The sequence below is a fragment of the Malaclemys terrapin genome, chromosome 8 (genome assembly GCF_027887155.1).
Source record: "Malaclemys terrapin pileata isolate rMalTer1 chromosome 8, rMalTer1.hap1, whole genome shotgun sequence".
Classification (NCBI taxonomy): Eukaryota; Metazoa; Chordata; order Testudines; family Emydidae; genus Malaclemys; species Malaclemys terrapin.
Genome location: NC_071512.1, coordinates 93503856 through 93528068, shown reverse-complemented (window position 1 = coordinate 93528068; position 24213 = coordinate 93503856). Strand labels below are relative to the sequence as shown.

The following is a 24213-nucleotide window of genomic DNA, read 5'->3' as shown; positions in this document are numbered from 1 at the left end:
TGCCCCTCTTCATGTACAGCAAGCTGCCCCTGCAGCAGTCACAACCCTGACAACCCACAGAGCACACGACAAACTCGGTCTTCCCAATTAAGCAGTCAGACTCTTCTGCTTCACACACAACCCTGCAGTCCTTATTCAGGCAAGACACCCACTGTCTCCCACCAGTGTTTCGTCTGCACTGTAGGGACTACACTGAAGGGTCAATCTGCAAGATTCCTATCAGTTCCTGGAGGTGCAGAGCACCCTCAACTGCTAAGGGGAACTGGGTGCACTCAGCACTTCCAGGAGCTGCTCCACACTTGTAGGATCAGGCCCTTAATGTGGGCAGCTGGCCACCTTCCAAGGTCCCCCCATCCCCCACTATCACTTTGCTCTGGCTATAGATCATACCCTCTGCAGGGGTTGGGAGGGAGTGGGGGGATGGAGGGGTGAGGAGAGATGTTACCTCCAGCAGTTGGTGGCTAGTATGCATCAGCTGGACCACAATCCGGGAGGGTAATTTTGTCTGTGCTACTGCTGGTCTCAAAGGGCACAGTGATGCCTCTAGCAAGACTGAGTTGTGCCGAGGAGGGGGAGGAGGCCCACCACTTCCATGCCAGAGGTTGGAGACGTTATGCCTTTGAAAGACACAATGTCTCTTGGGCACTCGGCATGCTAATCTGTACAGGGAGCACTTTCCTCAGGGCAGCCACTTTGGTCCACAGGGTGGGAGTGAGAGCCAAGCCTCACCCAAACAGACACACCTAATTTTATGCTACTAACCTCCAGAGGCTATGTCTATTCTACACACCCACTGTTGGGAATCAGACTTGCTTGCTCCCTGTATGAGTGGCTAGATATGCAGGGTAGTACTTCTTGCACTCTTTACCTCTCTGGTGCACCCACATAGGGGAGGGCATCATTTAGACATGCGCATTTGGAAACAGTGAAAACCTTTGTTAAATGTTGTGATGCGTGTCTGCTGGCTATGTGGGTTATGCTGCCCCAGTATATGGCGGAGACTAGAGTATTTGCTTACAAACACTGAGTTAACAGAGCCCCCCTCCCTATATATATATATATATTTTTTAAGAATTACAGATCTTGCTTTTATTAGGTTATGCTATCTCTGAAAAGCAAGTCTTCAGCATCCCCTAGAGTGGTGCTTGGGACAATATTAAATTCAGTGAACTGTAGCAGCTGCCACAAGGACATAGCAGCAGCTATAGTAGTTTCATTTTCAGGTGATGTAGCATCACATGGATCACTTGCTCCTTGGCCGCGAGTCTTTTATAGTCTCCAGAACTTTAGTCATTCAAAACACAGAGTTTTAAAAGAAACACTACCCAGACATTTTCCTATTGATTTGCATAAATTAATCAACTTATGCACAGGCTCTCAACAGTTAAGTCAAAGCATTCTGTAAATGCTGGTAGAGTTTAAATATTACTGAGCATTTTTAAAGTAATGTACAACTGCAAAACCTCTTTGAGAACACGATTATTACTTTAGACACCTTTACTACAGAGATGCTCACCCACCAAAAGTGTACACTAAACCTTCCCAAACCTATTTTCTTTTTGTAAGAAACTGATGCTGAAAGAGTGAGAGAGAGAGATTTTACCTACATGTTTATATTCCCTAATTTTTTCCTACTGTCCAATACCTAAAGGAAGTTATCACTGATGACAGTGGCGTAAATTTTCAAAAGCGACTAAGGGATTTCTGGTGCTTCAGATTCTGGGCATGGAACATCAGATACCTTAGAAGGGCCTGATTTTCAGAACATGTTGAGCATCCACTTCACGTGGTTTAGGAAGCCAAATATGGAGAGGGACCCAAAATCCTAGTCACTTCTGAAAATGTAGGTCTGCAGTTATTATTCAGTTTGCTCATACCAGAATCCACCTTGAAAGATCAGGACCTTAAATCAAAATGATAAATATCACATTGTAACTTACTTTCTGTTCACAATTGCCCAATCTTCTGTGTAACTTCTTACACAATCCCTCACATGAGGGTCCATTTCACTGTAAAAGAATAAGACAATCTCTTCAAATAAAAAAAAATTGTTTTTTCTAATGACACACTGACTTTTCACTTCATACTATATTAAAGTACAATCTTTTTCATGCACTTGGAAGAAGTTATTACAAAAGAAAAATTTGGCCCCCACCTCACAAACACTTATACCCCAAGCAGTTCCTTTGAACTCAATGGGGTCCACTTCCATGTGAAAAGATACATGTGTTTGCAGGTCAGGCCTGCAGTTTTCTGCACCTTACCTCTCTTCAGGTACAGCTGACACAAGAGTCCTACATTCTCGAGGACTGTACACAACTTCAATATCATCTGGAGGAAATTCAAGCAAGTCCCTCAAAGGTCCGGAATCCATTGTAAGTGGATGTGTAATAAGGTAATCTTCCAAATCCACTGGATCCACAGCTTCCGTAAGTGGAACCTAAGAGAAGCCAAGCCACGGCAGAGTTTTTAATGAGAAAAATCAAAAGCAAGTCTTATTTTCCACTGCACTTTTAATATATGGAGATATATCTATCTCATAGAACTGGAAGGGACCCTGAAAGGTCATTCAGTCCAGCCCTCTGCCTTCACTAGCAGGACCAAGTACTGATTTTGCCCCAGATCCCTAAGTAGCGCCCTCAAGGATTGACCTCACAACCCTGGTTTTAGCAAGCTGATGCTCAAACCACTGAGCTATCCCTCCCCCAGATTGACCATCCAACTAAAACAGCAGCTTGGCCTATTGCCAGATTTCAGTTAGTCTTTAACCAACGTACAGTATGAAGCTAATTTTCACACCTCCCGGTATGTATATTATGCTAATCATTATGGTATCACTGACATTGCTTCTATCACATTTTCAGTAAGCGCTGGAAATTCATTAGTTTAACTCAAAAGTAAATCTCACATTTTATTACTGGTGGTCTGTCACTTTCTCTTTGATTACCCACAAATCTGGACTAACCAACGAAGGTCACTCTTTGTCTCAAGAGACACATAGAACTCATTTACCCTGGGGAATGCAAATACAGTTGCTAAATCAATATAAACTGTGAAGGGAACACCCCCATAAAAGCTAACACTGTCTCCATATAAATGTCTTCTCTTGGGAATGCAAAACATAATCTACTCTTCCCCCTCAAAGAGTACCAGGGATTTATACTGAAGAGTACATTGGATTTGTTTGCTATGCACTAAATCCTGTAGTCTTTTCCCCAGCTCCCCAAAGGAGTTTTACTTGTGTAAGGTCTGTAGGACTTGCCCCAACCACAGCAACATGAATGGCAGATTCCAACACCTGGCAATTCTTGACAGCATGTGATCCCCAGAATGAATAGGGTTCCATACCCCTACACGACCAGACAGTGTAGGCCCAAAAACGTGCCTGACCTGAAAATTGTTATAACCTGGATAGGGAATGTACTCTGTATTAAAAAGGATGACTCCTCACAGATTCTCAAATGGAAAAGTTTCCAAAATGAAATCTACCTGCCTCTGTTGGTCTATTCTGCACTAAATCCTGTTCTGCATAGGTTCTTATACCACACTTACCATCATAGTATCTGAGTGCCTTACAGCAGTGCACACCAACTAGTTTTTTTAAATGCATATGCAAACCCCACCGGGCTAAGGGTTTTGGGGGGGGAGGACACAAGCTAGACCCACTGTCAACACCCACAGAGTATGTCTACACTGCAATGTAAGACTCAGGCTTGAGCCTAAACCCCTCTTCCATCTTAGACTCATGCTCAGACCCAGGGTCCTAAAACTACATGAGGATGGGGGGTTTGAGCTCAAGTCAAACTGGGACCCAGGGCTCAAGCACTATTGCTTTGCAATGTAGACACCCTCCCCCAGACTCAGGTCCTGGGAGTCCACCAAAAGTAACCCACAATCCCATGGGCCAACTTCCTCTGTCCTCTCTCTCCTAAGAATCACCAAGCGACTTCACGGAAATGGAAGCAAGCTCCCTTGCTGTAGTGCAGCAGCTCAGCAAGTCAGTGTTTAATTCTTCCTTTTTTTTTTTTTCCTAACCGCTGAGCTGCAAACACACCTTTGGAGACCCTTCTGTATTTGCAATGGAGACTGATCAGAAGCAATCCTCCGCAAAGCACCCTGCTTCATGGTTGCGGGTGCACAGCCAGATTGTGGTTAATCTCAGGTGCGAGGCCAGCAAAACTGGACAGCAATAAGAGTACCAGGAATGACCACGCATACCAGCCAATAAGGAAGAAGCTGGCAGTGTTGGGAATTTACTGGACTGGTAACCAGTACAGGGAACAAATTAAGCAGCTCAGGACCAAGTACCAGAAAACCAGGGACCAAAACTGCACCTTGGGCAACTCACAGACATCATGCCCATTTTATGAGGCATTTGACCAGGTGCTGGGCAGTGCACTGAGCACGGAGCCAATGGTGCTGCATGATGACCGGGTTAGCAAGGATGGTGACCTGCTGGCCCCAGAATCCAGCACGGGAACTGATGGGAGCCAGCAGCAGGTGCCAAATGAAGCTGGTGAAGTGACTCTGCTGCTGACACCAGTCCCAGAGGAAGCTTTGCCACAGGAGCAGCTGCAGCATATGCCGGGGCTGTACTCTGAGCCACTTTTTGAGGCTCTCCTCCATCCCACCCCACCCCACCCCCGAGGAACAGCCCACTGTGGAACTGGCATCAGAAACAGAAGCTGCCCCAGAGCAGAAATGGGAGGGATTTCCATTCTATGAACCAATGCAAAAGTTATTACAAGCCCCGGCTAGCAACATATATCTGCTGATGATGGATTAATACCAGCGCCGTGGTGTCCCCCCAGCCTACCCGCCCACTTCCACCATGTGGAATTCAAAATGGCAACTGGGAAATGCAAACAGTAAAAAAACGCCTTGAAAAGTGAATTTTTACTGGAAAGGCACAGATCTTTCCTGTTTGTTAAAAATAATAGCCTTACATTGCCATGCCTGTAAGGACACTACTCTGCAACCACTCAGCGGCGTAGCTATAACGTGCCGCCTGAAAACAGTGAACTGGGGGAGCCAGGGACTGTGGAAATGTGTTCCATTTACAAATCTGTTTTGCAATTTTCAGGAAAATAGAAAGCAGCTGTGATTTTTAACTTACCATTGTCTCTGCACTTCTTTCACTGTGATGAACGCGGCTGTGTCCACGGAGCTTCTGTGATCTGAGGCAGCCCTCACAGTATACTGAAGTTCAGTTTTCAACAGTAACATTTCACGTCCTTGAAATTCCACAAGGATTTTTTCTGCACTGACACTAACTCTGTGTGTCTTGTCCTGTTCCAAGGCCCTTTGCCCTCTACAGCCTGCAGCACCTTCACAGCTTCCCTACACTGCAGCAGAAGCCTGGACCAATGCACCTTTATGGACCGGTCCAAGAGGAAACATTTCCATGATGAACTTGTGGTGGAAGTTCTGGACAGGGCCAACAAGCAGGCCCAGTACCAAAGACAGAGGGACTGACAGCGAGAGGAAAGGCATGGGCGAGAGGAGAGAGGAAAGGCTGGCTGCACAGCTTGAGGACAGGGTTTCGGCATGGGAGCGGGCACTTCCTTCGCAGTTCCTGGAACAGGAATGGCAGCTAAGGGAGGATGTCAGAGCTCAGCAGAAAGCACTGTTGGAGTGGCTGCTATCACTAATGGTCAAAAGAGCACTGGCTCCTGTTGCACCTACACCACAGCCTTAGTCCCCTGCATGGTACCCTGGGATGCAGTCCAGGAAAACCTTGGACAACTCCATGCCTGGGTGGTCCACGCAGTCAGACCTTATGAGCAGCTGGGCAGGGCAATTGTGTCCCATGCAGTCTTCCATACTGACCCCCTCCCCTGTGGATGCCTCCACTCTCCTCCCCTGGTGCCAAGCAGACAGCAAACATGGAAGGAATGGAAAGGAGACTGGGGGGCCAGGGACATGAAACAGTAGTGGCTCTGTCTTATATATGGTTTTACTGTATGCATTTGTTCATGCACTTTTTTGAGATTCTGTTGTTACTGGTGTTTTGGTGTGGAAGTGGCAGCTGGTCTGCCTGGCAGGAGGTTAATGTTGTACTTTTCTAATAATTGTTTATGAAATGTATTGCTATCACTGCATCACCTCTTACAATGTGTATTTCAGATAATAAAGGTGAACACATGATCAGGGACAATTGGGAATTTGTATACAAACACTGTTTCTCAGTACAATTAGTCACATCAATCCATACATCAATCACTTCCTTACATCAATTCATACTGTGAATCAACCTTCCTCTACCCCCCATTTCATAAATGGTCAGGTGATTCATAAGTATATTACATGGCAATCAACCCTCCAAGCAGTGAAACCCCTCTCAAGCAATCAACCCATCCCCCACAAGCACATTCATAAAAGCTACTATTCCCCCCTCTTCCACTGGCCCATGCAAGTCCCAAATGAGGCAGCACAAAGCATCTCTAACTTCTGTTGCCCGGTTGCATCCAGCTCCAACTTGTTTCTGGGGCAGCATGGCTGCCCTCATACACGTCTTTATGCTGAGGGTTGGGGAAAGCTGCTCACAGAGCTCCAGAAGTGTAGTTTTCTTCATGCAAAAGCTCTGGATCCACTGCTGGTCATACCAGGTCTGCAAGAGGAGGTTGTCCCCCAATCCATGCTTACGGTCTACGTAAGCACTGGTTTACGGAGGGGGCATCAGCAGATATACCAAGTGTCATGAGGAGCATCAGCCAATTCGAGTCTGCCATGTCTGTGTCCTCCTCCTCCTCCTGCTCTGCCACATGCCTTCAGTGGGTCAGGAAACACCACCAGAATATCCACCAGCACCTCATGGAAGCTCTGCTCATTTCCACAGAAGTGAAAGCTCAAGCAAGAGAAGTTCTTCAAATGTTGACTCCTGCATATTGCTGGCTCCAGTTGCTGGGAGCACACAGACCAAAATGACAGCATGGCAGGATGTGCTGGGAGACTGTTCAAACTTCCTGTAACATGTAGGGTGGAAGTTTTCCTGCACTGCACCATGAAGAAAGGGACAGAATGGCCACATTTTTAGAGGGCGCTCAGAAGTCTGGGATGCAGTTGGTTGGACTCGGGTCCAGCATACTGCTGGAGGCCCAGGTTAAAAAAATTCCTAACCTAGAGTTGGCAATCAATGTAGATACTCAAGCCCTGGATTCTCAAACTCAGGCTCTGCTGACTTGAGTCCCACTAAACCTGGGCTTATATTGTAGTGTTGATACAGTGCCCTTCAAAAACAGGACCCCAGCCTTCCACGATGCCGGATCTCGAAAGGTGGAGAAATACACCCCTCTGGCTGAAACCTTGAGAGCTAAGCATTACCGGGTTTAGACACACAGGCTGTTCGTTGGAGACTTGGGCTCATGGAACCCCAGTAACGAGTCAGTGTTGAGAGAATGCGGAATTGGTCAACGCTACGCTCGGCTGATGCGGCAACTCATGGTGTTGGACGCCATCAGGTGGTCGAGGGACATCTACGTAGAACGCATCACTGGACATGGGCAATACCAGGAGGGATAAGCTGGAGTGCCGATTAGAAGCGCAGACGAGAAAGTAACTGAAATACTTTCCTCATGGATTGTATTTTCTAAATGTACAACCTACCCTAAAATCTCAAATACTGAAGGACAATCTTCACTCACTGATATATTTGCTTTCTACAACCAACTCTCTGTATAATTTTTCATGAGTGATGTACCCAAATACTTGGATGCAAGTATTTGGGTACTTCACTCATGGGTACATCACTCACTCTAAACTCAGAGGGGTAGCCATGTTAGTCTGGATCGGTAAAAAGCGACAAAGAGTCCTGTGGCACCTTATAGACTAACAGACGTGTCAGACGCATGCGTCTGATGAAGTGGGTATTAACCCACGAAAGTGTATGCTCCAATAAGTCTGTTAGTCTATAAGGTGCCACAGGACTCTGTGTCAATATCTAAACTGTATTCTTAAATTTATTCACCTAAATTTGGGTTATTGCTGATTATGCACTATATGTATCTTATGACTTTAAAAACAAACTTTGTATTTGTGGATAATCTAAGCACTATACGCAGATGTACAGACACTTTTCTTAACCTGTGTATTATACAATTTTACATTATTATACAACATTAACTTTAATAAAAAATGTTATACCCTCTGCGACTTACCCATAGTCAGCATACAAGCATGCTTCTAAGGCAGAGGTGGGCAAACTTTTTGGCCCAAGGGCCACATCGGGGTTGCACAACTGTATGGAGGGCTGGGTAGGGACAGCAGTGCCTCCCCAAACAGCCTGGCCCCCGCCTCCTATCCGCCCCCTCCCACTTCCTGCCCCCTGACTGCCCCCCTCACAACCCCCAACCCATCAACCCCCCCTGCTCCTTGTCCCCTGACTGCCCCGACTCCTATCCACACCCCCACCCCCTGACAGCCCCCCCCCCGGGACTCCCACCCCCTATCCAACCGCCCTCTGCTCCTCGTCCCCTGACCACCCCCGCCTGGGACCCCCTGCCTCTAATTGTCCCCCAGGATCCCACCCCCTTATCCAATCCCCCTGCTCCCTGTCCCCTGACTGCCCTCCCGACCCTATCCACATCCCCGCCCCCTGACAGGCTCCTCCCGGGACTCCTACTCCCAACCCTCCCTGTTCCCCATCCCAACTGCCATCCCCCCAGAACCTCCACCCCATCCAACCGCCCCCTCCTCCCTGACTGCCCCCCAGGACCTCCCACTCCCTTACCCAACCCCCCCGCTCCCCACCCCCTTACCAGCAGCAGGAGCTCGCAGCTATGGCACCCGGCCAGAGCCAGCTGTACACATCCCATGCTGTCCAGGAGCGGCAGACCAGAGCTCGGCCCGCACAGCGGCATGGCTGTGGGGGTGGAGGGACAGCGGGGGAGGGGCCGGGGACTAGGCTCCCCGGCCAGGGGCTCAGGCCCCGGGCAGGACAGTCCCACGGGCCGGATGTGGCCTGCGGGCCGTAGTTTGCCTATGTCTGTTCTAAGGCATGGGCTACACACAACTTTTGTATTGATTTAATTATGTTGGTTATTTTATAGCAATCAGTGATGTAGTGGTAAAAAAAAGAAATGGGTAAATTAATCTTAGCTGAACTCCACATTCCCCAGATGAAAAGTCGGTAAATTCCTAAACTAAATTCCATATTCCCCAGATGAGAAGTGGGTAAACTCAACTACACTACTGATACCAACATAGACATACCTGTACAAGCCCTAGTGTGGGTGCAGTTCTACCAATATAAACGTGCCTTATATCAGTGCAGCTGATTCCTCTTCCTGTACAGGAATAAGCTATACCAGTATAAGCACCTTTATACTAATATAACTAGGTCCACCCAAGGAAGGTTGCACCACTTTAATTAAAGTGATATGACTTGTGTGTAGACAAGGTCTTATTATGTAAATTTACATGAATAAGCAATACTGGTGTAAGCACCTGAATACCGCTGTACCTGTGTCCGCAGTAGCATATTGTTCTTCTTTTAAAATATCGGTTTCTAAACAGAGATTGTTAAATTGGTACAAAAACTATGTAGGCAGTCTCTAAGGCATGGGATTACACAGATTTTTATGCAGCAATTCCACATGATTATGACCTGGGCACCGCCATGGAGGCGGCATAAGATTTGACTATAAAAGATTTTTCCCAGAATGGTGCAAAAATGCGATTTTGTCAGATGGAGAAGGACAGAATACAGACTGTGTAAACTGGATACACATATGCCTACGTATGTATAAACCTCCTAGTCTGAGAATTTACGGTACTGTATTTTACACACACCCCTATGATGAAAATGAAATATTAAAAATAAATTTTCCAGAAATCGTTAAAAAAGTAACTGACAGTGTCTCAAGAATTCTTTGGCACATCTGAGAAAGATCTTTGGCTAGACTGAATATCCTAAAATGAGCCATATAAAAGACCAATGAGTATTAAAGAATTTTTCACTGCTACTTCCTCTTGTCATTCAGGCCAGACACACACTTTTCACTCAGGCCCCATCTTTCACCGGAGAAAACTTACATGTAAAATTACATCCATTGATCTGAGACAATGGAATGGACATTTAATTTGCCTTGGAATTTAGTTTCTCAAAGTTTTCCTATCCCCACCTAGAGACTTCACTTCTTAATCCTCTCTTTTAACAAGAAGAAACAGAACTGACTTTACTCCGTTGCAGGTAAAAGCTAGAGTTAGTGTTAAAAGAGTCTCTCTTACTGCAGCCAAAAAACCCTTAAAGACCACTAATGTTCTCAAAATACACATGGCTAAATCTTCAGCAAATGTAAATTGGTGTAGCTCTACTGAAGTGAATTGAGCTATGCCAGTTCACATGAGCTGAGGCTGAGGCCCAGGCCCAGAAACTTTAGAAAGTCTGGAAATTCCAATTAAGGCTCCAGAATATAAACAAAACACAGAGTATTTTAGAAGTACAGAAATTCACCATGACAGTCATCCAAACAACCTTAACTTTCCCCCTTAAGATCATTAACCTTCTATTTCCTTCTCTAACCTTACTTTTTAGAAAACACACTGCAATTATACAGCTTGCAGGTGGATTTTGAAAAGGTGAACCACAGAGAATTGATTTTAAGTGGCTCTCTACAAACATCACCCTAATAAGAAATGTGAAGCTTTATCACTACACTAACCTTTACTCTTGACATATAAGTGTCATAATTTCATCATACCAGATTAGGAGGAATGTACATGTAGACATACTAGCTCTGTTTAACACTTGTGCAAGTGGCTACACGTGGCAAAGCTATATGTAGTATGCTATTTGGATAATTAGGAATTCTTCCATGGACTGTATATAGCTGTACAGAAGGGCAGAGCTATTAAATAACTAACCTGGCATGTATATAATGCTGTGCATCCAAAGATCTCAAAGCACTTCATGAAGGGTGAATAAGTATTATTCTCTCCATTTTACACACTGGGAAATAGAGGCACAGAGAGGTTAAATAACTGTGCCAAGGTCACAGAACAAGTCAGTGGCACAGCTAGGAATAGAACTGAGGTTTCCTGATTCTCAGTCCAGAACCCTATCCATTGTACAATCCTGGTTCCCCTGGACACTACTAAAATGAACCTACGTGCAGGAAGGACAAAGGTTGTTAGAGTTTCTGGTTGTTCTCAGGGGTAGCATAACGGGGTAAAGTTAAGGTTGGGGGTAGCATAATAGGGGTAAAGTTAAGGTTGTTTGAATGATCATTTTATATAAACAAACACACACACACACACACACACACGAACATTTTGGGTTTAAAATGTGCTATCCTTCCTTCTGGCCTCCACCTGCACATTGGCAGTTTCAAACTTCATATACCCTAAGATGCACTGTCCCAGAGCACCTAATATTTGAACCAAAAGTTCTATCACTAAGTTACACGCGTGCACAGCTTGACAGAGCAGCCCCCCTTTCTCATTTCCTCCCCATTTTTCTAAGTTCCTCTCCCTCAAAAATAGTAGGAGGGAAAAACACATCACTGCACAGTTGTGGCTGGAGACTGGCTACACTGCACAATATATATTAACTCAGTACCATGCAGAATAACTCAAAATATGTGATGTATGTAAGGATTTAGTTATGGTTGTAGGGGAGATGCATAATTTGAATTTCCTGACTTCTATGCATATAAAATCTCAACCGCAGTACTCCAGTAATGTAGGTTTTTTATATTTAATAGAAGAAAAAAACTATTACCCACATGATTGAAGGACTTCATCCTAAAAAGCGCCAAAGGACCTACTGGACACCTGCCAATGCTACTGCACTCAGTGGGAACTGTGGGTGCTCCACATGTCTCCAGACTAAGCACAAGGTTAGGCTTAACAGTTTTTCCACTATGCCTCTTCAGATGACTTGTACTGTGAAGATGTAAATAAACATAAAAGTCAAACCCAGAAGCCTAGTATTAGTCAAACCATCTGTGCAGCCAAAAATACTGTCTAGCACCTGAGTAAACAGGCCAAACATAAATTCATGGTTATAAAGAGGAACTAGTTCATGTTAGACTACTGGCAGATAAACGGAAAGTGCATTGTTTTAAGCTTTAGCTATTTGTGGGGTAAAAGGTGAAGAAAGAGGAGGGAGAAGTAGGGATGAGCAAACTCATCTATACAAAATAAGCACCAACCCAAATCCCACCAGAAGTTTAACTGAACCAGGATAGACTCTTTTATGAAGTTCTTAAAAGTTCGCATAACTTTTCTTTTGCACCGTTTTTCCACTGTTACACACCTCTGCAGTCTTGGTTCTGTCCAGGAACAGAAACAATGCACAAGTGGCTGTTCTCAGAGTATTTCCAGTTTGACCCAGAGCAGAAGCACAGCACACCCAATGAACTTGTTTCTCCTAAAATTTCTGGACCACATATGCAGACCCAAGGAGTCTGGATAGTTCAGATAAGCTCTGGATGAGCATCTCAAATTTTGGTCACTTATTCGACCCAAACCTCTTGTGGAAGCAGAGAAAGAACTGTCATGCATTGCATCCCCTTCCTGTCAGTTCTTTCTCTGCGTCCACACTCTAAACCTTATTATCTTAGGCCACACCACTCCCACTGAGATGAAGAACCTGTTTTATTGGTCCAATATTGGAGGCTACAGAGCTGGTTCAGTTTCAGATGACTCTGAGGAAAATTGTGATGCAGCCAATAGATGACTACTGATGGCCTATCAGGACATTATTATACTTTGTTTATGACTCATCAACCACACAGATCATCTTGGTCTACAGCTGAAGTGAGGATAAATGACAAGAACACTAGTCAAAATCTCACGCCTCATCACATAGTAAAGTGTTTTGAAATCTTACACTGCAGTCACTCAAGAAGCAAAGGAAGAAGTCATTAAGTCCAAATCAGTGGACCTGTTTCAAGCCATTAGACAGTTTGATAAATTCTCAATGTCTCCATCTGGAGAGACAATTGAGTATTATTCACTCCAAGACGGCAAGAAATGTTTATTGTACTTTATGGATAAAATCGTTCTAATTCAGTCTGAACTTTGGTTTCTGTGGGAACACGGCCAGTGTCTTCTCTATTTAAGTTTTGGTCAGTTCCTCTAACCGAGGATCCAAAGGTGGTAGCAGACCTTTGGACAAACACCTGCATGTTCAACCTCTCCCCTTCCTAGCTGGTAAAGTCTGATGGAGAAATAATAGGCTATTATTATAAGAGATGTCAACAATTCTCTTCAGGTGCGCACAGTGCCAGCTTCTATTAAAGAAGTGGTTAGTAGGCCTTTCCTCAAGAAGCCACATCTGGATATTGATAATCTTGCCAACAACAACCTTGGAGGTAAAATCCAGGCCTCACGGAAGTCAATGGCAAAATTTCCATTACTGGTCTCTAATCTTCCTTTATCTTTTTTAGAGACGGTGGTGTTGACACAACTCTGGCTGTCCCTGCACTCCTCAGATTTCTTTCACCCAGGTCAGTGCAAGTTTGGGAATAGAGACATTGTCTCTATGCCCGGGTTCAGTAAAACTAGCAATAGAGAAGAACCAAGTAAGCGTCCACGCTGTTCCTTTGAGACCGATCAGCTGCCTTTGATACCACTGACTATGTTGTCTTGCATGGATGATCATAGAATACCAGGGTTGGAAGGGACCTCAGGAGGTCATCTAGTCCAACCCCCTGCTCAGAGCAGGACCAATCCCCAGACAGATTTTTGCCCCAGATCCCTAAATGGCCCCCTTGAGGATTGAACTCACAACCCTGGGTGTAGCAGGCCAATGCTCAAACCACTGAGCGATCCCTCCTTGTACTTGAGTAGCTCTGTTCCTTTTTTCTGAAAGGACTCAGAAAGTAGTGTTGGGTGACTGCTCATCTGGCCCAAGGATTATCACATACCTTGTCAGCCCCACCTCTTCAATGTGTACATGAGGCTGTTGTGGCCTGACAGGTGCTATGGATTTCCAGTATTCAGTTGACACTTTACATCTCTGGTCTATCAGACCCAGTTGGTGAAGGCAATCAACTTACCACACTGTCTTGCTGGGACTGAGGCTTAGATGAGGTTAAACTATCTGCAACTCAATCCAGACTGAGATTATGCTGGTAAAATGCAGGAACCAACCAGAAGAAATGGCAGAGTTGATAACAGTGCCCTCTACTGGGGCAAACTGCCAGTGCTTTGTTACTCCAGCTCGGAATCTGGGGGTCCTGTTGTTGGGTCCAAGTAGCTGCAGTGGCCTGAGGGTCCTTCTGTATGGCCAGCCAGCAATGGGGCCAAGAATTTTTCTTGGCATTTACACTTGGCCAGAAGGTTACAAAATGTTCCTTCTGATGTGAACCTTGGCCATGAAATGAATGGCATTACAGCAGAGATGGAGATAGCCCATGAAGGGCAGCCTTATTCAGCATGTGACCCAGTACTCACTGAAGTCAATGGAATGCCTTCCATTGATATTGACTTCAATGGGCACTGGATCAGGCCCTTATAGCACAGGTTTTCAATACTGCTGTCTCAAAATATGTACAGTGAAGCCTGCCCTGAGCTCCACCTACAATAGTTCACCCCATGTCTCAAGAGACCTCCAATGTTCCAGCTTGGTTTTGCTTGACCCCTATTTAAAGCATATCAATTTTTGCTGATCCCTGGGATAGTTGCTCAAGACATACTTCATTCCATTTTGATCCCCAAGGTCAGATTCTGTCATCCATACTCACAGCAAGCAGTACCTTACTCTGCAAGTAACCCCATTGAAATTAATATGGATAAAATGCTACTCATTGACTAAGGTGCTACTTAGTGTGAGTAAAGGTGGTATAACCTGGCCCCTAGATAAGAGGTTGTACATCAAGTACAACATATAGATAAACTGCAGCTCCTACAATGCAGGCAGTACAAACGAAATCACTCGGAGCTGGCTCTTTTCCAGGGCTGGGCCAATAAAGTTTTTATTTTCCTGAATCAAGCACATCACTTGTAACTAAATACTGTGCATATATTTTTAATCTGTCCATAGACACACACCCCTTGCCTGCTTAACTAAGATACCAGTTTGATTGATTGGGTTTATATAAACTATTACATTACATGGGTGTATTTGTGCCACTGGAGTTAAGGCTGTCAGCACCTGCCTTATAAAACCCTATTTCAAAGGTTTATAACTCTTCTGCAACAGAGACAGGCAAGCTTCTTTCCTTAAAGCTCCATTATTCTTCACTGTTATATTCCCTTAAAAACTTGAAAATAAAATTTTGTTTCCTATTGACTTTGTCCTTCTCTACATGGCAAACATAGTATTTTACTCTAGTTTAGTGCTCTTCCAGCCAAAACACGGCCCCTTCCTGTTTATTTCCCTCTCTGTGCATCTGTAGTATCATTGGTTATGATACAAATGTGTGCACAGCTCTGGATATAAGAGGACATGTCCTCACCTTGAGTAAATGGGCACAACTCCATTAAGGCCAATTCAGTGCTCCCATTTACTCTAGCTAAGGATCTGACTCATGATTTATATCAGGGGTCTCAAACACAAGTTATTTCCTGCGGCCTACCGTAGGCACCGACTCCACCAGCAGCCAACCTCCCCTCACCCACCCTCCTCCGAGCGCGCCACATCACTGCTCCTCTGCCTACCTCCCCGCACTTCCCGCCACCAAACAGCTCAGGATTTTCCAGGAGGGAGGGGGGAGGAGCGGGGATGCGGCGCACTCAGGAGAGGAGGCGGAGAAGAGGCTGGGCCAGGGCGGGGGTTTGGGGAAGGAGTTGGAATAGGGGCAGGGACTTTGGGGAAGGGGTTGGAATGGGGCGGGGAAGAGGTGGGAAGAGGCGGGGCCTCATGGACTAGACAAGCAGTCTGAGGTATGAAGTTCAGCATGTATGATTCTTTCCTGTGAGTAGTTGGGAAGAATGTTTGTTAAAAGTGGCAACGTATTTTGTATGAATAGTTACTTTAAAAAGTTCCTGCCATTACAGCTATGTTGATAGACGAGGGGTGGGCAAACTTTTTGGGTCGAGGGCCATATCTGGGAGGGGAAATGGTATGCAGGGCAGGGAGTTGGGGTGCAGGAAGGAGTGCGGGGTGTGGGAGGGGGTACAATGGGCAGGAAGGGGCTCAGGGCAATGAATTGAGGCAGAGGAGGGGTGGGGAGTGTATGAGGAGGCTCAGGGAAGGGGGGGTTGGGGTGCAGGAGGGGTGCGGAGTGGAGGGAGGGCTCAGGGCAGGGATGCAGGAGGGGCTCGGACTGCAGGAGGGGCTCAGGCGGGGGGTTGGGGTGCACAGGGGTGCAGGGTGCAGCGGGGGGCTCAGGGCAGGGGGGTGGGGTGCAGGAAGGGTGCGGGGTGCGGCAGGGGGCTCGGGGTGCACAGGGGTGCAGGGTGCAGCAGGGGGCTCAGGGCAGAGGGTTGGGGTGCAGGAGGGGTGCAAGGTGTGGGCAGGGAGTTGGGGGCGGGGTGCAGGAGGGGTTCGGGCTCCGGGGTGGCAGCTGCGCACACCGGGGCGAGGGCAGGCTCCCTGCATGCCTACCCTGTCCCTGGCCCCATGCCACTCCAGGAAGCACTGTGGCCACTGGTACCTCCCCAAAAGCTCCCGTTGATTGTGGTTCCCCGTTCCCAGCCAATGGAAGCTGTGGGGGGCAGTGCCTGAAGGCAAGGGCAATGCTTGGAGCCCTCTGCCCCCCTGCCCGGGGGCCACAGGGTCCTGGTGCCAGCCGCTTCGCAGAGCAGTGCAGGGTCCACGGCGCCACGGGAGGCAATCACGCGGGCCAGTTCCAAAGCCCTGATGGGCCAGATCCGGCCCGCGGGCCATAGTTTGCCCACCCCTGTGATAGACAGTTAGTGTAGATCATCATTAGTGTTACTGACCACATAAGGAGAATAGTTACAGGTGTTTATATTTTATTAAAACCCCTCTTCATATCAGTTTTAAAAAAGTTAATACATTGACTTTTAATAGCATACTATATTACTCTTTTTCATTTTTGACTATCCTTTTGTATCATTGTATGAAAAGGTTTCAGTGATGTGGCCCTCAGGCCAATGTATTAGTCCTCATGTGGCCCTCGTGGTGATTTGAGTTTGAGATCCCTGATTTATACGATGATTTGCTAATGGTGGGATAGTTGCACATTGGGTTATGCACTGATTTATGATCCATGCAACCTCACTGGTGTAAATCCACAAGGTAGGTCAGAGAGAATTTGGCCTGCTGTGTCTGGGTGCTGGTTCTTTTGCTTGAATTTCATGGTACACATAGCCGTGTCAGCGTGGACAGCCAAGGCCAATCCATGACTTTGCATTTCTTAGTGAGATGAATCATTGCTCATCCCTTTTATCGTTTTTTTTAGGGAGGGGGGCTTATTTCCCCCAACCCCAAATACATACTTGTTTCCATAGGGGGATGACAGATGCACAAGGGGAAAGACGAGCCCCAAGAATGTCAGCACCCCATCTTACTCAAGCCCACTGGAAGTTCGTTCATGAGAAATGTGGAGACTTTGGGGGGGTAGGGGGCAGGGGTGTAGCTGGGTGCAGGGAGGGCAGACCTTGGAAGTGGCCTCTCTACACAGAATAATTTCCCTCCAGACATGCATAAATCCTGGCAGAATATCCCACTGCTTACCACAGCCTTTCCCCCCTGCTTTTCCCAATGGTGTGTCTTCTATCCTCTTTCTTTGAAAAGGCACAGATGAGACCAGGAAGCCAGTGATAGCATAATGCTACCATGTGTCTGTGTCTGGAGGGTGGGATACTCAAAGTAGCATGAATGGACTGCGCAGGTGCAGATACCAAGATTATGGGCACTTAAAATAAACAGGATACCATCCCTTAGACTCACTTTTTTCACACTGCTCACAAGAAATGACGAAAGTATGATTATTTAAACAACAAAACATTCTCATTGAGCCATGCTAATGCGGTCCTTGAGTCAGTTAAACAATACTGACTCAAGTAACCTTCCTTCTTCCCCACTCCATCCCCTCACTTTAGTTTTCTATCCTCGCCATGTATGTCTATGTCTACACTACAGCTTGTGTGGGCATAACTTATGTCACTCCACGGGATGAGAATAAATCCCCGCCCCTCGCCCCCACAGGGAGCGACATAAATTACGACAACATAAGAACCGGTGTGGACAGCGCTATGTCGGCGAGAGAGCCTCTCCTACTGACACAGCAACCGCCTCTCGCTCACGGGGGCTGGAATAATTAAGCAACTTCTTTAGAGCAACTTCTACTGCAGCCGTGCCATTACAAGCCCCAACTGAGATTGGAGCTGCATTGTGTTAGGTACTATACAAATAATCCCTGCCTTCTAAACAGGTAAGGCCGACAAAGGGAGCATTATCATCTCCATCTGACAGATGTGAAACTGAGGCACAGAGAGGCCAAGTGATTTGCCCAAGGTCACACAGGGACTCTGTGGGAGAGCTGGGAATTAAACCCCAGTCTCCTGAGTCCCAGTTCAAGACGATCCTTCCTCTCTCTAAAATGAGCTGAAAGACTATGAAAGGCAGGGACCATGCTTTTGTATTTGATTGTGAAGAGTCCAGTAGTATTTTGGGCTCTGTAAAAACAATGATGGGTAAGACAGGAGGGCCACATCCATGGTCTCCTGTGTAGGAGGGAAAACCCTCCTCCGAAAGGGATGACACTGCAAAAACATGGGAAGTTAAATCTTTCAGAGACTCCTAAAGTAGCTTCCCCTCTGCTGTGGGGCAGGATCCTGGTTAGTGTTTTTATTTGGAGGGTAGGTAGCTATTTAGAATCAGGATGATATTCTCCGCCAACTCTGAAAGTAATTCAAATGTTCATCTTAAACAACTCTGGTATTTCTTTAAATATGAAACCATTTATAACACTTTAACATTACGGCACAACCTGGCAAGCCTTGAAACCTCATTAACGTTTCGTAGCTCCTTTGGTGTTCTCTTTCCAATTACAGAAACGTAGGGCTGGAAGGGACCTCAAGAGGTACATCTAGTTTAGTGGCTCTCAATCTTTCTAGGCTCAGGACCCATTTGTAAATGTTTATGGCCGGTCGTAACCCAGTAAATAGTCTGGGGGTGGAAGCCTGGGGTGGTTTTGGTCAGGTCCTGCCCCACCAAGGGGGTTGGGTCCTGCCCAGCACTCACCCCACAGTCACGGCTCCTGCAGCTCCTGTGCTGTGGGGCTGGCTGGGCGTGGCTCTCCACTCCGGGCGTGGCTACCTCAGGGGTTGCAGCGCCACTCAGATCTGGCCCCGCCTCCTTGACTGGACCATTTTGAGAGCGGAATTGTGGCCTGGCTCACGGGGTTGCAGTGCCACTCGCTCAAATTTGGCCTACCCAGACTCCCGTCATCACGACGGCTGGGCCAAACCTGAGTGGCACTGGGACCCCAGAGGTTGCAGTGCCTGGAACAGGGAGGTGAGCCCAGCCAGCCCCATGGGACAGGAGCCGCAGGAGCTGCCACACGACCCTTTGAAACATTCCGGTGAACCAATTTTGGGTCCTGATCCACGGCCTGAGAAACCCTTCTCTCATTCATCCCCCACACTGAGTATACCTTGGCTATCCCTGACAAGTGTTTGTCCAACCTATTCTCAAAAATCACCAATGATGGGGATTCTACAGCCTCCTCAGGTAACTTGTTCCAGTACTTAACTTTCCTTAGAATTAGAAAGCTTTTCCTAATATCTAACCTAAATCTCCTTTGCTGCAAATTAAGCCAATTAGTTCTTGACCAACCCTTGGTGTACATGGCGAACAATCCCTGTAGCTCTCCACAGCAAGCGGTCACCTCCACCTGCTTGGCCCATCATTCAGTGAAGCCACTGGCCAGTTTCTATTCTGCCAAAATGCCCTACCATGAAAATGACACTGAAGTCACAGAGACTGAATTGTTCCACCAGTAAATGAAATTGACAGGAGACTGATTACATGGGACAAACCATGATAGTTAGAAATGCTGGGAAATAAAATACAGAAAAAACAAATTTGTACATGACAAAATGAGGTTTTGGTTTACAATCACTAATTTCCTGAATAGTGACAGTGGATTTTTTTACCTCCTAAACTGTGAATTAAGAGCAGTGTTCACTTCAAGGGCCTAATCTTGCTCCCATTAACTCTAGAGGTGCATGATTAAGCCCTCAGGTACTAATAAGTAATTTTATACATTTTGTTTTATAGATTCAAGGACAGGGCAGATCTCAATAACCATTTTTGCATCACTATTAATAAAATTATTATAGATTATTCTTATAAATTTGATTACAAATTTGCCCTTACCGTCACTGAATTTTAAGAGATACTTACACTTCTGGTCATAAACACAATAGTTCACACGCTTATTTTTTAGTTGCTTAATGAAATGAAATGTTCAAGCTATTTAAGAAAATGCCTAGAAAAATCTCTGCTTTCTGTCAACTAGTGACAGGGACCAAGTATCAAACAGGATGACATCTCCTTAGTCTTAAATCCATATTTATTACCTCTAAGTGTGTTTACAAAGATTCTGGGATGCAGCTTTATAACTTCTATTTTGTTTTAACATTCTATACTATTAAAACAACAAGGAGTCCGTGGCACCTTAAAGACTATCAGATTTATTTGGGCATAAGCTTTCATGGGTTTTTTACCCACAAAAGTTTATGCCTAAATAAATCTGTTAGTCTTTAAGGTGCCACCGGACTCCTCGTTGTTTTTGTGGATACAGACTAACACGGCTACCCCCAATACTATTCTATACTATTTTATTTTATACTATGTTTTGAAAGATGTAGATAAGTGTTAGTTATTGTGATTTGTGCTTTACATAGAATATCTAGTAGGCATCTTTAACTGCAAATTGTAAATGTACTACAAATGGTAGGTCATAAAGCTTGACCAAAAGGTTCCTAAAGGCAATTAACCAACACTTGTGTCTTCACAAAGAACAGAACCCCGCCCCCATCTACAACTTACCCAAAACAGCAGTGTGGTACAGACATGATCTTTATCTCAAAAAACAAAACAAAACAAAAAAACCTTGAGGTTTATGTTTTAGAAAGTGACCTGGTTGTGTAAAATGATGTAAGTCTATTCCTTATTCAGAATATTCCAAAGAGGAGCGATGCTTAGGATATGTTATCAGAGCTATAAACTAATAAACTCGGCCTCTTTACCCATTCTCTTTGCAAAGAGAAAAACCTTTGGTTTCTAAACTCACACAAATAGAAATATCCTTGCTGAAACTGATTTCTTTCTAAAGTCTTCATTCATTAAACATTGAGACCATTTATGGTTAGAAATGTTTTACAGATATTTAAAGATGAAAACCTTTGTTGTTCTTCAAATACTTAAGATATACTCTTTTAAGATGCATATTTGCAAATACTTTTATCTAAATGCAAGCCTGATACCATTGTTAAGTAAATAGTAAGATATTTTATGCGTAAATCTAGCAAGGTCATTTGATGTTATAACTGGTTACTAATGTAAACAGCCATTTGAGTATAGAAATATTTGTATTAATTGGGGAATTAGTTATCTGGCAATGCTTAAGCCACCCCTCACCAAACTCAGTAAGATAAGAGTCACCTCTCGAAGGATTCGTAAGATGAAAGAAAATACCTTCTTTCTTGACTATTTAATATTAAAGACTCCCTTTAAAATCATTTAATTTAAAAAGACTATGTTTAGAGCTGAAAGACTTTGATATAGAAAATAGGAGTGTTTTGACTTATTTGAAACAGAATTAACTACTACTATACCCTGAATCAACTAAAGGGATATCTCAAAAAATGGAGTTTAAACTACAGCAGAACCCCATTTATCCGAGCCTCCATTATCCAGCTCTCCGTATTAACCAAATGGGGGCTGACAGCTCCGCTGCCCGGGGCTGAAGCTCTTTGCCCATTCTCCAGATTATCCAAATTTACGTGTCTGGGGATGGAGCAGAAATCCTCCAGGGACATTTTTATGAAGCTCTCCTGGAGGTACTCCAAAAGCCTTTGCAGAAGATTTCTGGGCAGTGCAGCCTTATTCCGTCCTCCATGGTAGGACACTTGACCACACCATGCTAGTAGCACATAATCTAGTATCATTACATGACAAAGCTTGGCAGCGTATGGTCCCGGTGTTTGCTGGCATTCAAGCAACATCCGTTCTTTATCTCGCTGTGTTATCTTCAGGAGAGTGATATCGTTCATGGTAACCTGGTTGAAATACGGGAATTTAATTAAGGGGACAGAGGTGGCCGTTCCTACTGGGCTGTTTGCCTGTGGCTGAAAAGAAATCCTTCCCTGCAGTTAGCCAAGCCGGGGGAGGTGGAGGGGGGGCAATTGGCGCTGAGCTTTTCGCGTTTGGCTAGCAGGGATCTTCCCTGATACCAGCCACGTGGTGGGAGGAGGAATAAAGCGATCATCCCAGAGAATTGGATGGGGGGTCGGTTAGTTTGGTTTCTGCTGCTGCATGTTAAGAGGAAAACCGCAGCACTCAACAGGCTTTGCTTGGTATGTGGGAAAGGAGGGCGCTGCTTTTAGGAAGGTTGCAGAAACCAAAAGACAATGACTTACCATGGCCGCATGCAAGCCGAATTCTGTTGCCCGGGCCTGCGTCTGTGATCTCTAACATCAAAGCCGCAGGCACTCAATATTAAGATGCAAAATGTGACCTTGTACCGAAATCACATGTGCTATGTAATGTGAATAGTGTTGTTCACCGTGAAAGAGTATAAGCATTGTTCTGTAAAATGTATCTTTTTAAATATTTCTCTCCCTTTTTTCCCCTCTCGCAGCTGCAAATTTTTCAAGCCTCCAGCCTTCGGAATGGAGGAGATCTCAGATAAGGCGGTGAAAAAAAACGCACGCAAGACGAAATGTTCTCTGAAATCATAGAATCGACCGCAATGAAAGAGCTCATCTGAATGAGTGGAAGGACACGGTATCCCAGTACAGGAAAGCTGCCAGTGAACGTGAGGACAGGAGGGATCAACATGAAGAGAGGCGGGACGCTTGAGATGAGAGGAGGTGGCAGGAGGATTAGAGGAGGCAGGATGCAACGCTGGAGCTGCTGCGTGAGCAAATGGACATGCTCTGGCGTCTGGTGGAGCTTCAGGAACGGCAGCAGGATCACAGAGTGCCGCTGCAGCCCCTCTACAACCATGTTCCATAGCCTCCTCACCCAGATGTGTAAAAATGCGGGGGGGGGGGACTGGGACCCTCCCAGTCCACCCCAGCAAAAGGCTGTCATTATTTTGAACTTTTTTAGTGGCCTTTTCCTTCCCTCCTATCCTCTTCCCAAACCCCACCCGGGCTACGTTGTCAGTTCTCTCCCTCTTTTTATAATCAATTAATAAAGAATACATGATTTTTAAATTATAGTGACTTTATTTCCTTTGAAAGCAAGCTGTGATCGAAGGGGGAGGGTGGGTTGCTTACAGAGAATGAGTCAATCAAGGGGGTGGGTTTTCATCAAGGAGAAACAAACAGAACTTTTGCACCGTAGCCTGGCCAGTCATGAAACTGGTTTTCAAAGCTTCTCTGACGTGCAGCGTTTCCTGGTGTACTCTTCTAATAGCCCTGGTGTCTGGCTGTGCGTAATCAGCGGCCAGACGATTTGCCTCAGCCTCCCACCCCGCCATAAAGGTCTTCCCCTTACTCTCACAGAGATTGTGGAGCACACAGCAAGCAGCAATAACAATGGGAATATTGGTTTGGCTGAGGTCTGAGCGAGTCAGTAACGTGCGCCAGCAACCCTTTAAACGTCCAAATGCACATTCTACCACCATTCTGCACTTGCTCAGCCTGTAGTTGAACAGCTCCTGACTACTGTCCAGGCTGCCTGTGTATGGCTTCATGAGCCACGACATTAAGGGGTAGGCTGGGTCCCCAAGGATAACTATAGGCATTTCAGAGTAGCAGCCGTGTTAGTCTGTATCCGCAAAAAGAAGAACAGGAGTACTTGTGGCACGTCCACGAAAGCTTATGCTCTAATAAATTTGTTAGTCTCTACGGTGCCACAAGTACTCCTGTTCTTCTTTTTATAGGCATTTCAACATCCCCAGTGGTTATTTTCTGGTCTGGGAAGTAAATCCCTTGCTGCAGCCATTTAAACAGAGTAGTGTTCCTGAAGACACGAGCGTCATGAACCCTTCCCGGCCATCCCACGTTGATGTTGGTGAAACGTCCCTTGTGATCCACCAGTGCTTGCAGCACCATTGAAAAGTTCCCCTTGCGGTTTAGGTACTGGCTGCCCTGATGCTCCGGTGCCAAGATAGGGAT

General features: G+C 45.7%; 1 protein-coding gene across 5 annotated transcripts in view; it reads right to left on the bottom strand.

Annotated features, from left to right (window-relative positions):
* Positions 1–24213, bottom strand: part of DOCK7 (dedicator of cytokinesis 7) — a 172089-nt gene that overhangs the window by 115340 nt on the left and 32536 nt on the right. For all 5 annotated transcript variants that reach the window (XM_054036949.1, XM_054036945.1, XM_054036946.1 and 2 more), the window contains exons 3-4: positions 2265–2440; positions 1941–2009 (exon numbers count right to left, since the gene is read on the bottom strand). In XM_054036949.1, coding sequence (XP_053892924.1) covers positions 1941–2009; positions 2265–2440 — 245 coding nt within the window. The remainder of the gene's footprint in view (positions 1–1940; positions 2010–2264; positions 2441–24213) is intronic.